Genomic DNA, 15,464 nt, shown 5'->3' on the forward strand with positions numbered 1-15,464 from the left:
ACGGTGTCCGGCGCCCCGAGCCCATCCCCGTCCCACAGGGGACGCACCGGGGACGCCGGACACAACGAAAAGCGAGACGGGGAGTGGCGGGGCCGACCCGTCAGCGGCACAGGGAAAATTCGTCTCACACTCCCGCCAAATCCCGCCGCTCCCGCCAAATCGTGCCTATACCGCCGCGCATTTCAGGCCTCCCAAAACATATCCCGTCGCCGATTCATTTCTCCTATCCCGCTGATTTGTTTCTCCCTCCCGCCGTCCACCCGCCGTCCACCCGCCGGCGCTACCCTCTCCACATGGCGCCGCCGACAGCCCCCAAAAAGATGGCGAAGAAAGCGGCCAAGAACCACCGGGCAATGGGACGAAAGGGGCGACAGCGCCGTTCGCGAGGCCGCGGAAGGCGCCGGCTTTGAAGAAGAAGCCTGAAGGATGGACCGACGATCAATGGCAGCAAAATTGCTCGCGCCGGAAGCTATCGACGGCGGAGCGGAAAGGACGGAGGGCGGCGGAGCTGGAGAAGAAGGCTGCGGCGGCGCGCCAGCACCAGCACATACTGGCCGGGTGTATCGCTGCCACCAACGCGAGCCCATATAGTACGAACGTGCCGGTGTACGTTCCGGGAGTCTTCTCTCCGTCGTCATCCGCCTTCTACAACGACGGCCCCTCCGGCACTCCCGGGTGCGTGACGCCTAACTTGTCGCCGCACTACCAGGATGCGCTGCCGCACGGCGGCTTCAACCCCAACAACCTCTACTCCCCGGCGTACGAGCAGCGCGTGCCAGGACCCGGTCCGGACGGCGTCCCTTTCACCGGCCGTAGGGGTCCGCTCGAATACGACGGCGCCGGTGCTGAGGAGGACGACGGGGTTGAGGAGGAGGACGACGAGGAAGAGGACGGGGTGGAGGACGACGAGGAGGACGACGATGAGGACGAAGAGGGCGGCGAGGAAGAGGACGACGAGGGTGCCGGTGACGATGATCTCGTGGAGGTGGACGCGGACGGCGTGAGGACGAAGAAGAAGAAGAAGAAGGCGTCGGGCACACGAGGCCCGAAGTGGACGCCTCTGGAAGATCTTTGTCTTTGCGAGTCGTGGGCGACGGTGAGTCATGACTCCATCATCGGCGCCAACCAAAAAAGCGGGAAGTATTGGGCGAGGATCAAGGCCGAGTTCGATGAGCGCAAGCTCATCAACAGCGAGTACAAGAAAGTGCCAATGAAGAGGAGCCAGAAGGCAATGTCGACGTGATGGGCCATCATCCAGGCGTCGGTGAACTCCTTCCATGGGTACCATCGGGACTTAGAGACCGAGAGGCGACGGCGGCGCCGACGTCGCCCAACCGGGTACGACTCTTTCTTCCATAATCCGTAGCGCCTACATTGTGTTCGATGAAATGACTCTGCTTCCTTTGGTTAGTTTGATAGGGCCATGGAATTGAACTCGAGGAACTCGGAAGGTCACAAGTCTTTCGTGCTCATGCATTGCTATGGCAAGCTCAAAATGAATGAGAAATGGCGGTTGACGCGCTTGTCGCTGTCCAAGGGGAAGGACGCCATTGATCTGGACGCGCCGCCGGCAACTTCGACAGGGCGTCCCATCGGCAACAAGGCTGCCAAGGCCGCCTTGGCCGACGCTGCGTCGTCTGAGAAGACGCAGGCGTCGATCACGAAATGCCTCGCCGACGTTTCCTCGACCTTTATCTCCCGCGACAAGAAGGCCGACCAAAGGTGGGCCGAGCTGCTCAAGAGGCAAGAGGAGAAGCTGGAGCTCAAGAAACGCAGGGACGACATGTCCCCGCCGAGAACGTCGACGGAGGGAATGTCTCCCCGGACGCGAGCGGCGCACAACTTCTTCAAAGGCCAGATCCTCGACGACATCGAAGCCAAAATGGCGGCGGCGGACGCGGCGGCCCCGGCAGCGGCATCGGCGGCAGCGGCAGCAGCAAGAGCAGGCCGACGCGTCTTCTATCGCTACACCTGCGTCGGCCTCTGCGTCGGCGACGGAGCAGACGCACCATGCACAGCAACAGGCAGATCGCGACGAGGTCATCGTGCTCGACGAGCCTGCGTCGACTCAGGATACGACGCCGTCGCCCAACCCCTTCCCCTTCTTCTAATTTGCATGCACCACCGGTCTGTAATATGATCGCGCGCCCAGTACTTTGATCGATCGCCGCTACTCTGATCGCGACGAATCGGCGGGAACGATCTCTTTTGAATGCATCTATTTGAATTTCTGATTGGGGGCGGCGTTTGGGGGACGCGGCTGGGGAGCGACGTCCCCCAAAGACGGCACGAACAAAACACGTCCCCCAAACGGTCGATCCGGCGCGGTTTGGGGGACGCTTTGGGGGACGCGACTGGAGATGCTCTTAGGGCTGCTACACGATCCGTGGAGGCTGCTCGGTTTAGTCTTGTGTCCTGGCTAAGTGGACTCTAGCAATCCATCCATTCCCCCGGGCAGAGGAAACGCAGGACGAATCTGCCGCCTGCCGGCAACCAAAAGGAGCTTTGGTGACTTTGGCTTGGATTTCAGCAGGTTCTATCATTTGTCTATGCCGGGATGTGAAAGGAAAAGGGTGCGGTTTTTCTCTCTTTTCTGGGGATGGCGACGTTGTTTAGGTGCGCGCACGTACGTGCTCCCGCTAGGTCAGCCAAGTCGTGATGTTCAGCATAGGATAATAAAGAGTACGTATATGCGCATATCTGTGTCTGCCCGTGTGTGTGTGTTGTTTCGACGATGCTCTCCCCTTCTTTCCAATGGTTCAGGGCCGTCTTCAGCTTTGCTTTGATGTTGGTTTTGTCAATAATTGTCGATGCTGCTTTCCAGTTTCCACCATCTTTACTCATTATAAAAGGAAAACATCTTTACCGACCTCACCTAGAACTGGAAGCCCCTGTCGATGGAACCTGACGGGTTGTTGGTTTGAAGAGATCAGCTGTTACGTCCCACTGACTATATGTTCTCTCTCAGGAGACTCCGTACATTACCAGCTATTCAAGAACGAACGAAAAAGTACTAACCAGGAGCAATATACGACCGTACAGCCAGCGGTCTTTGGGAATCATATTCTTCGGCATCTTTGGTGTTTAGAGTGTCAAAGAGCATAACTAGCCGTGGAGCATCGAACAAATACCGGAGAAGACATTCAGTTTCCATCTCGACTCATTCTTGCCGCCTTTTTCACCCTTGCCAACCTTTTAACCCGCCGTGGAAGGATTCCCAGAGCTGTTGGTTGAAGAGATCAACTGGGTATTCTACAAAGTACTCTTACTTAGAGCATCTCCAGCCGCGTCCCCCAAAGCGTCCCCCAAAGGGATTTGGGGCGCGCCGGACAGAAAATGCATTCCAGACGCGTTCCCCAAAGCCCTTTTTTGTCCGGCGCGCCCCGATACGGTGTCCGGCGCCCCGAGCCCGTCCCCATCCCACAGGGGACGCACCGGGGACGTCGGACACAACGAAAAGCGAGGCGAACCGACGCGGGCCCGACCCGTCGGCCGGCACAGAAGGCTAAAACCCCGTCGCCTACCTTTGGTCAAGCGACGTTAATGGCGTCCCTATTTTCCCAGGCGACGCAGGGACGCGTCTCGTCATGCATGGCCGCGTGGCCGTCCGCGCCGGAGTTATTGTGTGCAACCACCCGCTGCCGCCGCTGTTTTAAGACGCCCTGCAGTTCTCGCCGCTCGTAATCCTTCTCGTCGCCGCCGCCTCCCCTCCCGGCATCTTCTCCTCGCCGCTCAAAAAATGTCGAGCTCGTCCTCCCGCAAGATCGCCGCGGCGAACGGCTCGGCCGCGGCAGCCTCACCGTGGCGGAGGCGTGGGCGCCGTACCACGCCCGGTATCCGGTCCCGGCTGGACATGCGGCCGCCAGCGCCGGCGGCCGGAAGATGGTCGTGAACGGCATTGGTGTTCCGCCGCCGCCGGCCGCTCACGGAGCAATGGTGGGACGCTATCAAGGCCCGTCGGGCTCAACTCACCGCCCGAGAGCGGTTGGATCCGACGTGGCCGGTCGACAACAACGACGCTCAGTGGACGACGTACTTCAAGGCGAAGTACGACATCGAGATGCGCAGCACCGACAACCTCGTCGGCGGCCCCAATAGCTGGAACAAGGACGGCCGCGCCCTGTTCGGGGCGTTCGGGCGCACCCTCGACAACGTCATCCGCGGCATCCGCAACGGCGCTCCAAGGCTGGAGATGCCGTCGTCGCCGCCGCCGTCTCCTCAATGGCAGCCGAGGAGGACGACGTACTCGTCCTCCTCGCACTCTTCTTCCTCGGGACCGACGCGATCGACGCCGTCCTCGTCTTACCGGTCGGCGCCGTACACCGTTCCCAAACGGGAGGTGAAGGAGGAACCGGCGACGCCCGTCAACACGAGGCGTGGCGGCAGCGGCAGCCGGCGGCAGCAAGGGAGGCGCGGCGGCGCCCTCCTCATCCCGAGCCGGAGGTGAAGGAGGAGCCGGAGGAAGCTGCCGCAGCGGCGCCGGCCGGGCAGAGTACGAGCGGCAGCAGCGGCTCATCGCCGGCAGCGACGACCCCGAGGACTGCCCGGGGCTGCGGGCGGCGTTCTTGGCGTCCATGGACGACAAGGACGCTCGGAGGGGCGACCTGGACATGGCGATCGCCATGTCCATCCGCGACTCCGGTAAGCCGCTCGTGGACCTCACCGACGACGGCGTGGCAGGACCAAGCGGCTTGGTGAAGGACGAGCCTGTCGACGAGCGCGTCAAGCAGGAGGTCGTCACCGACGACATGTACAACTTCCAGCAGTACTACGACGCCTCCGGCCGCCGCAAGTGGTTCTAGATTAGGTTTAGTTTAAAGTTAGTCAAATTTCGTTCAAATCTATGTAAGTTTGGACGAATCTAATCGAATCTAGTTAAGTTTAAAATTTGCGAAATTTTATTTGGGGGACGCGACTGGGAGCGATGTCCCGCAAACGCGGCACGAACGAAACACGTCCCCCAAACGCTCAATCCGGCGCGGTTTGGGGGACGCGGCTGGAGATGCTCTTAGCGTGGAATTAGGGACCAGGTGTGTTGCTAGTAACTGATCAGGGAACAGTGGAAGAAACCAAGAAATAACGCAGCCAGAATTAATCTCTGGGAATTTGGTTAGTTCTGCAACAGCTTTGGTTGAGTATGCCTAGTTGGTATCGAACAAATACCAACTTGACCGGCAAAAACACAGACTTCGAAGGTGGATTCATATGCATATTTGACCTGGATTGGTTGGTACACGGACAAGCTGCTGAGCAAAAGCCCGCAAGAATGCAGCAAGAAACCACGAAAAGCAAGCTTATCAGAACAGACACCAGTGCAAAACAAATCTATCATCAACCAAGAAACTATCTCACGTGTATTCAGCCCAGTAAATGTTCAAAGTCAACACCCAGTGTGTATTACGGAACTGAACTGTCATGTCTATAAACTGAACTGTCTTGTTATTTATTCACTGCTGAATAGAGTACACAAGGAAAGATGTTACCGCTTCACTCGAACGGGCTTCTCCGTCTCCAACCAGGTGAGAACGGAACAGGTGAGCCCTGCTTCTTGTTGACAATGGCCATGGCCAAGTACCTGGTGCCCATTCCAATGGGCGTCTGGTCATCAGGACCTTCCCAGAATGGGGCTTCTCCGTCTCCAACCAGACGCCAGTAGCCTGTCCTCAGAGACTCGGCCTGTTTCTCGTCGCAGTTTTGCATAAGGGCTTCCACTCGGAAGTTGATACCAAGAGAACCCAACAGCTGGGACTGAGTCATTGGTCCATGGACAGAGATATCATCTGCAGAAATAGCAACAAAAGCCCACTAAGAAATGTGTGTCTTACCATGAAAAGTAGTGCGAGCAAGACAGCAAGCAATAAGAGCTCATAATATCTTTGCAAACCTGAAACTTCCTCGGCAGAGTGCTTGATAGCAGTAAAATCAACATAGGCACTCAGATCAGCAGAGCCAGGCTCATCTAATATGTGGACAAACTTGTGTTTGCGGATTGCCTGCACATATTACTGTTTTCTTAGTGCCCAGGCCCTTATTTCAAGAGTATTACTTACATAAGGGATATCAGTAGAAGAAGCAGCGAATGAGAAAATTCTTCTATAAGCACATTATGCAGATATTGTACAAAATCTTGTACACACTAGACAGTCAACAACCTCTTGGGTTCATCTCAGGTTTAGTAAAGCAATTTTAAAAACTATACCTGAAGACTATCAGAGACTATCCCGTTTTTGCCATAGTCAATGATAAGAGCACCTCCACCATCTGAGCTGATTCTATCTGCGATCTGTTCGGTGATCTCCATTGCTTTCGGGCAGACTTCAATTTGCTCAACTTTCTCAAGTTGTTCAGAACTAGCCCATTGACAACGCTTGGAGAGGAAGATTAAAGAGGCTGTAGGCTGTGGAGATAGAACAAAGCGAAACCTGCTACAAAGTACGAATTACGCATTTCCTTACGGGGAACAACAATTAACTAAAATTTGTAAAACCTACGATGAGTCTTCTGCGAGATCCACCATCTTTTCGGACCAGCCGCGTGATCCTTTCTGCAGGCAAAGATGATTGTTCAGTGGAATGATTAAACACCAGTTAATGAGTGAGTGCAATAAACCTGAAGCCGAATTGCTCACTGACCTGAAATTGATGGATTGGTAAGGCATCAAAGAATTCATGAGCAACAATTATGGTGGGCACTGCAGAGAATACACTTAAAATAAGGTAAACACAAAAACCCTAATCAAGATGTTTGCAAGAATGTAAATTGAAGATAAACCAAGGAAACCCAGTTTTAGAATAAACCATGGACAGACATTAAAACAATCCAACAAGGAGACCAGAAGCATCAGCAATTCACAATATCAAATATTTAATAATTTTCAAATGTCATGGTAACTAAACTATCAAATAAGCAATGGAAGCATAGGTGCTTCGAGATCATCCGGCAACAACATCACAAGTTGACGAGTTACTAATGTGTCTCCTTCCTATAAGTCAACGATAGATCCTTATATTCTTGGTCCACGTTACTATATATTTTAGCACATTCCATACAATAATAGAAGAATCAGACTGTACTATTTCCTCCAATCCCGTAGAACACTAAAAGATGAAAGACAATGAAAAAGTTTATCATACGAGTGAAAATGATAATAGCTGTTGCTATATGATAGAGGTTTATCTCGTGGTATACTTAAAGATGGCATTGTAAAAGTTTATCATACAAGTGAAAAATGATAATATCCATGGCTATATGATAGGACTAGAGGTTAACTACTTTGAAGCATAAATAAGTTACACGAAAAAAGTCTACGCTACGTCCAGGGTTAGGGTTGTGGGCGACGCCGAGGCGATCGGCCGCCGCCACCCAACCATGGACGGGAGTGCCCGGAATTTGGATCGTATACGAGTCTATGAGCGTCGGAAGGAGTCCAAGGTGATTACTACTGCTGAAGGGAGGAATCGTAACCGTGTCATCCACGAAGATACACCAGATCGGATGGGAACGCAGGAGGCTTTAAAAGGGAACCAGGGAGGGCGAGTTTCCAATCTAATCAAGGCTTTCAATTCGCAATCTGCAATCTACGACCCAGGAACCAATCTGATATCCGCTCCGGCGCCAAGGATGTCGCTGACCGATGGTGGGGGTGATTATGGGGGAATCGGTGAGATTCCTGCCCACCCGAAGCCGTCGGCTGGTGGCAAAATTGTGCTGGCACAAACAGAGAGGGTTCTTGCAATCATGGGTCGTGATGATGCCCTGGACAGCAACTGGGATGCAGCTCCGGCGGAGGGAAAGAATACAGGGCCGGAGGCACGGATAGCCGGCGTAGTTGATCTGGAGGATGAATTCTGCATGGAGGAGGAGGCTGAAGTGGAAGAGGAGCCGTCGAAGCCCAAGATCTGGCGCATGCTGGCGCGATATTACTCATTAAAGGCGGCAAACTTCACGCTAATCCACAACCACTTCTCGGAGGTGTGGAGAATCCGTGGTAAGATGATCTTTAAGCCTTTGAAGGATAATTTTTTCATCATCACGTTCACCCAGGAAGGAGACTACAAGTTTGTGGAGAAGGGAGGACCATGGATCCACCTAGGGGTGGCTTGTCTGATCGCCCCTTCTGAGACAGTTATCGATACAGTACGTCTGTGGGTTCGGTTCTATGATGTACCCTGGAAGAAGCAGACCAAGGAGTACGGTACACTGGTTGGATCAAAGCTGGGGAAGGTGGTAGAAGTTGATGTGGATGCTGAGGGGCTAGAGCTGAGCGAGTATTTGCGCTGTTCGGATCGATTGGCCGCTGAACCAACGGCTCCTAGCTAGATTCAAGACCAATATTGCAGGCCAGCCCACCCCAAGGATTTACCAAATGAGGTACGAGCGTGTTCCTTATTTCTGCTTCCATTGTGGTTTCATTGGCCATAATGAAGAGCAATGCGAGAAGAGGGTGATGGGCACGCAGTCGCTGCGATATGATGCTACGCTGCGCTGCTCTCCTAAGCGCAAGTTTCAGAGCCGTGCTGTTTCAACACCTGACGAGCCTGCTGCCAGGAAGTCGCTACGATTCAGTTCCCCAGAAGGCAGTGTCAACTCCTCATCGCTAGGAAAACCAGCGAAGCAAGCGCGGGGCGCGAGTAACCTAGCCGGTGCCCCTGCTACTGAGCTACCACAGGCCGTTGATGCACATGATGGTTTTGAGGAGGGACGGAGAACTGAGGAATCGGTGGAGACAGCACTAGCAAACACAGTCACCAAGATGAACCTCAAACTGAATACAAATGGCATTAGCATGGACCAGGAAGCCTTTGGACGTGGGAAGAATGAGATGCCTGGGACACCAAACTTCGTGGCAGGAGGAGGAAGTGGGGCGCCAGAGGTTGTGCTTGCACCTGGAGCCATGCAGCTCATGCAGAACGTGCAGGCGCGTCCAAGCAGCAGTGGTAATGCTCTGTCCGGGCCGCATTCCAGCGATATGATCCCACCTCTACAGGGACTGTCACAGTTTGAAATCTCCCAAGGGAGTGGGTCGGATGTGTCAATGACGCCGGCAGATACAGTGCTAGGGAAGAGGACAGCTGAGGAGGACGAAGAGCCAAACCAGAAGATTGACTTATCCCTGGCACTAAACTGCAATGCCAGGGCTGGTAGCAAGCTGAAGAAGGGCAGGAGGACAGGAGCATCTGAAGCACAAGGTGAGAAGAAGGACACACCGATGGACACCGTGGCAGCAAGGACAAGGCGGAGGACCTCGACCGGGCATGTTGACCCGGGTAACCTGACGACACCGTGGCAGCAAGGACAAGGCGGAGGACCTCGACCGGGCATGTTGACCCGGGTAACCTGACGAGACCAGCGGCGTCTCGTCAGGAGCAATGAATTGTGTGTCCTTTAACTGTCGGGGAGCCGGGAATGCCCCGACAGTGAGGGAATTAGCTACCATTTCCCAAATTTGGAGTCCTCGTTTATTTTTTCTTTGTGAAACTAGGCAAAATAAAAATAAGATTAGACGTCTTCGTTATAGGTTAGGTCTTAAGGGTTGTGTTGCTTCTAGTAGTGATGGTTTAAGTGGTGGTCTAGCACTTTTTTGGCATGAGCAAATTTCTGTAGAAGTCCAAAGTGTTAATGAAAGGTTTATAGATGCTTATATTCGTGTGTCCCCTACCGCTCCTCAATGGCGCCTAACTTGTATCTATGGTGAGCCGCGGGTGGAAAACCGTCATCTCATGTGGGACACTATTAGAAATCTGAAAACGAAATCTGATCTCCCCTGGCTATTAATAGGTGACTTTAATGAAGCGCTCTGGCAAGAAGAACACCTCTCTAATACTCCTAGACCAGTTAATCAAATGGACGCTTTCCGCGAGGTTTTGTTTGACTGTGACTTATCTGATCTTGGATTTTCAGGGGCACCATATACGTATGATAACAAACGGATGGGGAAGTCCAATGTTAAAGTGCGCCTTGATAGGGCTGTGGCATGCCCTCGATGGCGCGATCTTTTTGCGGATTCCCATGTGCAACACCTCGCTTCCCCGGTCTCTGATCATTGCCCTATATTGCTCAGTGTCATGCAGGAGGAGCGGGTACAGAGTAGACAACAACGGCGACAGTACGAAATATTTTGGGAACGCGAGACGGACCTGCCGGAGCGAGTGGCCAATGAATGGCGTGAAGCAGGTAGTAAGAGCGACTTGGGTGAGGTCATGCAGGGGCTTGATCGGGTCATGTCCATGCTGCAGGATTGGAGCAAAAAACGCTTTGGAAATATCCTGAGAGAACTAGGAAAAGCAAGGAAACAACTTGAGCTTCTGCAACTAAATAATGCTGACCAGCGTGAGATCCGTAAGGCTACAGATCACATGAATGAACTCCTCTACAAGGAGGAGATGTTGTGGATGCAACGGTCACGCATAACCTGGCTCAAGGAGGGTGATCGAAACACGCGGTTCTTCCATCAAAAGGCAGTGTGGAGGGCGCGGAAGAATAAGATCAAAAAGCTGAAAGACAATGAAGGAGTCTGGAAGGATGTGCCTACTGAGATGGAGAGGATGGCAACGTCTTACTTTCAAGAATTATTCACCCGTGACCCCTCTCTTAACTCGGACATGCTAATTGGTTTGGTGCAGGAAAAAGTCTCCGCGGAGATGAATGAGGCGCTATGCAAGGAGTTTACAGACGAAGAAATTGGTGATGCCATGTTCCAAATCGGCCCGCTCAAAGCACCCGGGGTGGATGGGTTCCCTGCAAGGTTCTACCAAAGAAATTGGGGTACCATAAAAGTTGAGGTAATCAATGCTGTAAAGCTCTTTTTCGCCACTGGTCAAATGCCCCCAATTGTCAATGAAACGGCTATTGTGCTTATTCCTAAAATAGATCAGCCGGAGATCCTGAAAGATTTTCGACCAATTAGCTTGTGTACAGTCATTTACAAAGTTATTGCGAAATGCATGGTGGATAGATTAAGGCCGATATTGGGAGAGATAGTATCAATCAATCAAAGTGCCTTTGTGCCAGGTAGATTAATAACCGATAATGCCTTGGTTGCTTTCGAATGTTTACACTTCATTGAGCAGAATACAAACCAAGAGAAGAATTTTTGCGCTTACAAGCTAGATCTATCAAAGGCGTACGACAGGGTGGATTGGGATTTTTTGAGGAAAGTGATGCAAAAGTTGGGTTTCGCTCATCGATGGGTTGACTGGATAATGTCATGCGTCACCTCGGTGAGTTATAAGGTAAAATTCAATGGGACCCTACTTGATTCATTTTCGCCTTCTCGGGCCTCCGGCAAGGTGATCCCTTATCTCCATTTCTGTTTTTATTCGTCGCTGATGGTCTTTCTACTCTACTACAAAGAGAGGTTGCTGCTAATAATATTGAGCCAGTAAAAATATGTCGCCGCGCCCCCGGAGTATCACACCTCTTATTCGCAGATGACAGCTTGCTCTTCTTCAAGGCGCAGTTGGATCAGGCAAATAAAGTTAAGGAGGTACTTGAGGTTTATGCATCCAGTACAGGGCAGTTAATAAATCCTAACAAATGCTCAATCTTGTTTGGTGATTCCTGCCCCCTGGATAGACGCGTGGAGGTTAAAGCTTGCCTAAATATCACCCAGGAGACCTTTGAAACAAAGTACCTGGGGCTGCCCACACCGGAGGGGAGGATGAACAAGGGTAAGTTCCAAAGTCTGCAAGCAAAATTAGCGAAATGTTTGGTGGAATGGGATGATAGCCATAAATCACAGGCAGCTAAAGAGGTACTAATCAAATCTGTTGCCCAAGCGCTCACTGTATATGTGATGGGGATTTTTAAGTTACCTATGGGACTATGCGATGAGCTCACAAAGATGATCAGAAGGTATTGGTGGGGCGCTGAAAATGGGAAGAGGAAGACGCATTGGCTTGGATGGGATAGCATGCTCCGACCAAAGTCCCAGGGAGGTGTGGGCTTCCGAGATATGCGCCTGTTCAATCAGGCACTACTTGCTAGACAAGCTTGGAGACTTATACAATTTCCAGATACCCTGTGTGCTCAACTTTTGAAAGCCAAGTATTATCCTAATGGCTCCTTAATTGACACGGTGTTTGCAGGAAATGGATCGCCGACATGGCACGCCATCGAGTATGGCCTCGAATTACTGAAGTGTGGCATCATCTGGCGCGTGGGCAATGGAGCTCATATACGGGTGTGGCGAGATCCCTGGATTCCCCGTGACAGCTCTCACCTGTCTAGACCTCCCAGACGTCGCTGCCGATATAGATGGGTCGCCGATTTCCTCTTGCCGGACGGTACATGGAATGTTGATAGAGTGCAGCACTACTTTGAACCAGATGATGCCATTGATATCCTTAAAATTCAGACTTCTAGAAGGAATGAGAGCGACTTTGTTGCTTGGTACCCGGAGAAGCGAGGCATTTTTACAGTAAAAAGTGCCTATAGTTTGGCTTTTGACAACGCCATGCAAGACCGGAGCTGGGGAGCCACGAGCGGACGGCCCAATGGTGACCGACCAAGCTGGAAACTGATATGGAACTCCCCTGTCCCTCCCAAAGTAAAACTGTTTGCCTGGAAGGTTTGTCGCAATGGCTTAGCAACACAGGAAAATATGGCACGGAGGAAAATGGCGACGACTAGCGCATGTCCGATCTGTGGCAAAGAAGCTGAAGATACATTTCATATTTTTATGCGGTGCCCTCAAGCTCGTGCTCTCTGGTTGGCGATGAAGGATGAGTGGGAATTGCCAGCGGATGACCTGATCAAGCCAACAGGAACCGAGTGGTTGCTTCAGCTGCTCACTGTTATCCCAGATACACAGCGCGCGAGAACACTTTTGGTCTTGTGGAGGATTTGGCACAACCACAATGAGATGACACATGCAAAACCATGCCCCTCCATTGAAGGATCCCGTCGATTCTTGCTGAGCTACGCCAACTCCATAACTATGGTCAAGCAATACTCTGCGGCGGACATTATTAAAGGAAAAATGATCATTGATCAAGGCTCTGGCCTAGGAGTGAATAACAAGGTCCAAGAAGGGAGGCAGCAGGTGTGCATGAGATGGAAACCACCAGGAGCGAATCAAGCCAAGCTAAACACAGACGGAGCTTTCCTGAATAATAATGAAGCGGGTATTGGGATGGTGTTGAGAGACCACCATGGCAAAGTAATTGTTGCTGCTAGCCGTGAGATACTACAATGCCAAGATGCAACGGAAGCGGAGCTGATGGCGATAGAGGAAGGCGTCCAGCTAGGTCTCCTGTGCACAACTCTCCCATTCTCAGTTGAAACTGATTGCTCGGAAGCAGTTGAACTCATCCAGGAGGCCACTCTGAATACCTCTATATATGCGTTTAGAATTTCTATCATTCGTGAGCTTTTAAGGGAAAGAGAGATATCTGTATTCAAGATCAGCCGTGACGCCAATAGGGCCAGTCATGAGCTTGCTAAGATAGGTAGGGTTAAGCATAGGTCGAACGTGTGGTTCATGGACTTACCCCCGGACGTGCGCCGGGCCGTCGACCAAGACTGTAATCCCCCTATTATTTAATATATCTTTCTTTCCCTCGCAAAAAAAAAAAAACTACTTTGAAGCATGAGATTTATAGGTGAAAAATGCCCATACATCCTGAAGGAACCTGTTCAAGGGAGGCATGCCAATAAACAGGGGCTCCGCAGAGTTTGCTGACTGTCCTTTTTTCATCACCATCATGTTCATCTTCACATCTCAGAGTATTGTACTGCACCTTTTGCAATGTAGGGCTACACTCAACCAAGTAAATGTTGAGTGCCTTAGTGAAATTAACAAACTTTGCTGAGCCCTGTTGAAATGTACAAATCCATCAAGAAACATAACAGTACAAGTTTGACAGAGGATAGACACGATAAAAAAAAGCCATACATACACGAAGTAAATCTGCCAGGAGAGTCCCTCGTCCTGGGCCAAGCTCAATCAAATTCACCTTCTCTGGTTGTCCCATTTGTTCCCACAGGCACATCGCCCACACACCAATCAGCTGAGGACATCATTAATTGCTCTTATTTCTCATAATGTATAGCACAAGATCAATCAACCAAGTGCATCAACTACTGGTCATATAAGATTCATTCAACTAAGAAATATAAAACAGTTAATCTGATTCTGAATATCAAAGTTTCCAATAATACATCAATGTCCAGCAAAAATGATATGCAACAGGTGTGCACCTAGATCAATTATTTCAATGTTTCACCACATTTAAACATAACATGGTGTGTTGTGGCAGTGTTATACATGCAGCAACAGGAACGTCACTATGTCATCACAAAATTGCCGAGCACTCACTATGTGACACTCTTTTAACAACGTTGGCAAACCGACCAACTGGTGAGCACAGTTTACCTCTCCAAACATCTGGCTGACCTCCGGCGACGTGATAAAATCCCCAGACTCCCCGAACACGTCCCGGTTCATGTAGTACCCAGATTGCGGGTTTGTAAGCACCTCCTCCATGTACTCGGCTACGCTTATCGGCCCACTCCGGAACTAACCTTGCAATGACAATACACAAACAAAATCACACTTCCACATAGGGACCATTACAGAAATTAAATGAACTAATAGTTGAGGAGGAAAACATCAACACCACCTTTATAATGCTCTTAAGGTGCTTGATTAGCTCAGAGTCCGACGACGGCTCGTGCGAGTGCTCTGAAGCATAAACCAAACCTGCACCGTCAGCGACCCCCTACACACGAACATGTATCTGTGTGAATGTATGCGAGTGAGAGGGGTGCGACCTGGGGGACTGCAGAGACCGGAGCGGTCCACAGAGATACTGAGCCTGGCTGCTCCAGGGAGCTCGTGGTCCTCCGCCTCGTCATCGCGTTCGCCGGCAGAAGACGACGGTGGCGGCGAGGAGGTGGGCGTGGAGGAGAAGCGGGCAAGAACTGAGGGGGCTAAGTGAGGAGGGAGGGTCCGACGCGCGGATGAGGCGGAGCCCGCTGTGCCGCCGGAGAGGCGAGGGGCCAGGCGGCGGAGCAGAGCGGCGGCTGGGCTCCGGAACATTTCGACGGCGAGACAGAGCCAGGGGAGGGGAGAGTGCGGAGCTTAAGTGCTGCTGGTGGGTTGGGCCGCAGAGGCAGGACGGCCAGGATCTGCGGGTTTTGGTGTAAAACGTAGTGGGCCTAGCCTAGCACTTTGATGCGATGTACGGTCCGATAAGCTTGTCCTCTCGGCGGCCCACCAGACCAAACGCTTTCATCCAGTGAGTCAGTGAGGGCATCTAAAGGTATAAACGATGCCCCCCATAGGGGGCTTCACAGAAATTAACCCTTCTCAGCCCTACGATCTTCTTCATCGATTGATCCTGGCCGTTCCTGCGTCTAGCTTCTGGTTGGCAGAGTCTCACATTGTAATTTTACACTCTATCCCTCACAGCAGAAAAAGATATGGAACAAGCCGGCTCCCTACCCGCCTCTCGCATGCGTTT

The 15,464-nt window shown here is 51.8% G+C and overlaps 1 protein-coding gene across 1 annotated transcript; it reads right to left on the reverse strand.

Annotated features, from left to right (window-relative positions):
* Positions 1–5,313: 5,313 nt before the first annotated feature.
* Positions 5,314–15,040, reverse strand: LOC124661775 (protein arginine methyltransferase NDUFAF7, mitochondrial-like). Its single transcript, XM_047199660.1, has 10 exons — positions 14,773–15,040; positions 14,622–14,683; positions 14,375–14,518; positions 13,899–14,009; positions 13,619–13,814; positions 6,633–6,691; positions 6,492–6,544; positions 6,200–6,422; positions 5,885–5,993; positions 5,314–5,780 (listed from the first exon to the last, which is right to left on the reverse strand). The coding sequence occupies exons 1-10, from the start codon at positions 15,038–15,040 to the stop codon at positions 5,488–5,490; spliced, it is 1,518 nt and encodes a 505-aa protein (XP_047055616.1). The 3' UTR covers positions 5,314–5,487.
* Positions 15,041–15,464: the final 424 nt, after the last annotated feature.

This window comes from Lolium rigidum, chromosome 6, assembly GCF_022539505.1.
Source record: "Lolium rigidum isolate FL_2022 chromosome 6, APGP_CSIRO_Lrig_0.1, whole genome shotgun sequence".
NCBI lineage: Eukaryota > Viridiplantae > Streptophyta > Magnoliopsida > Poales > Poaceae > Lolium > Lolium rigidum.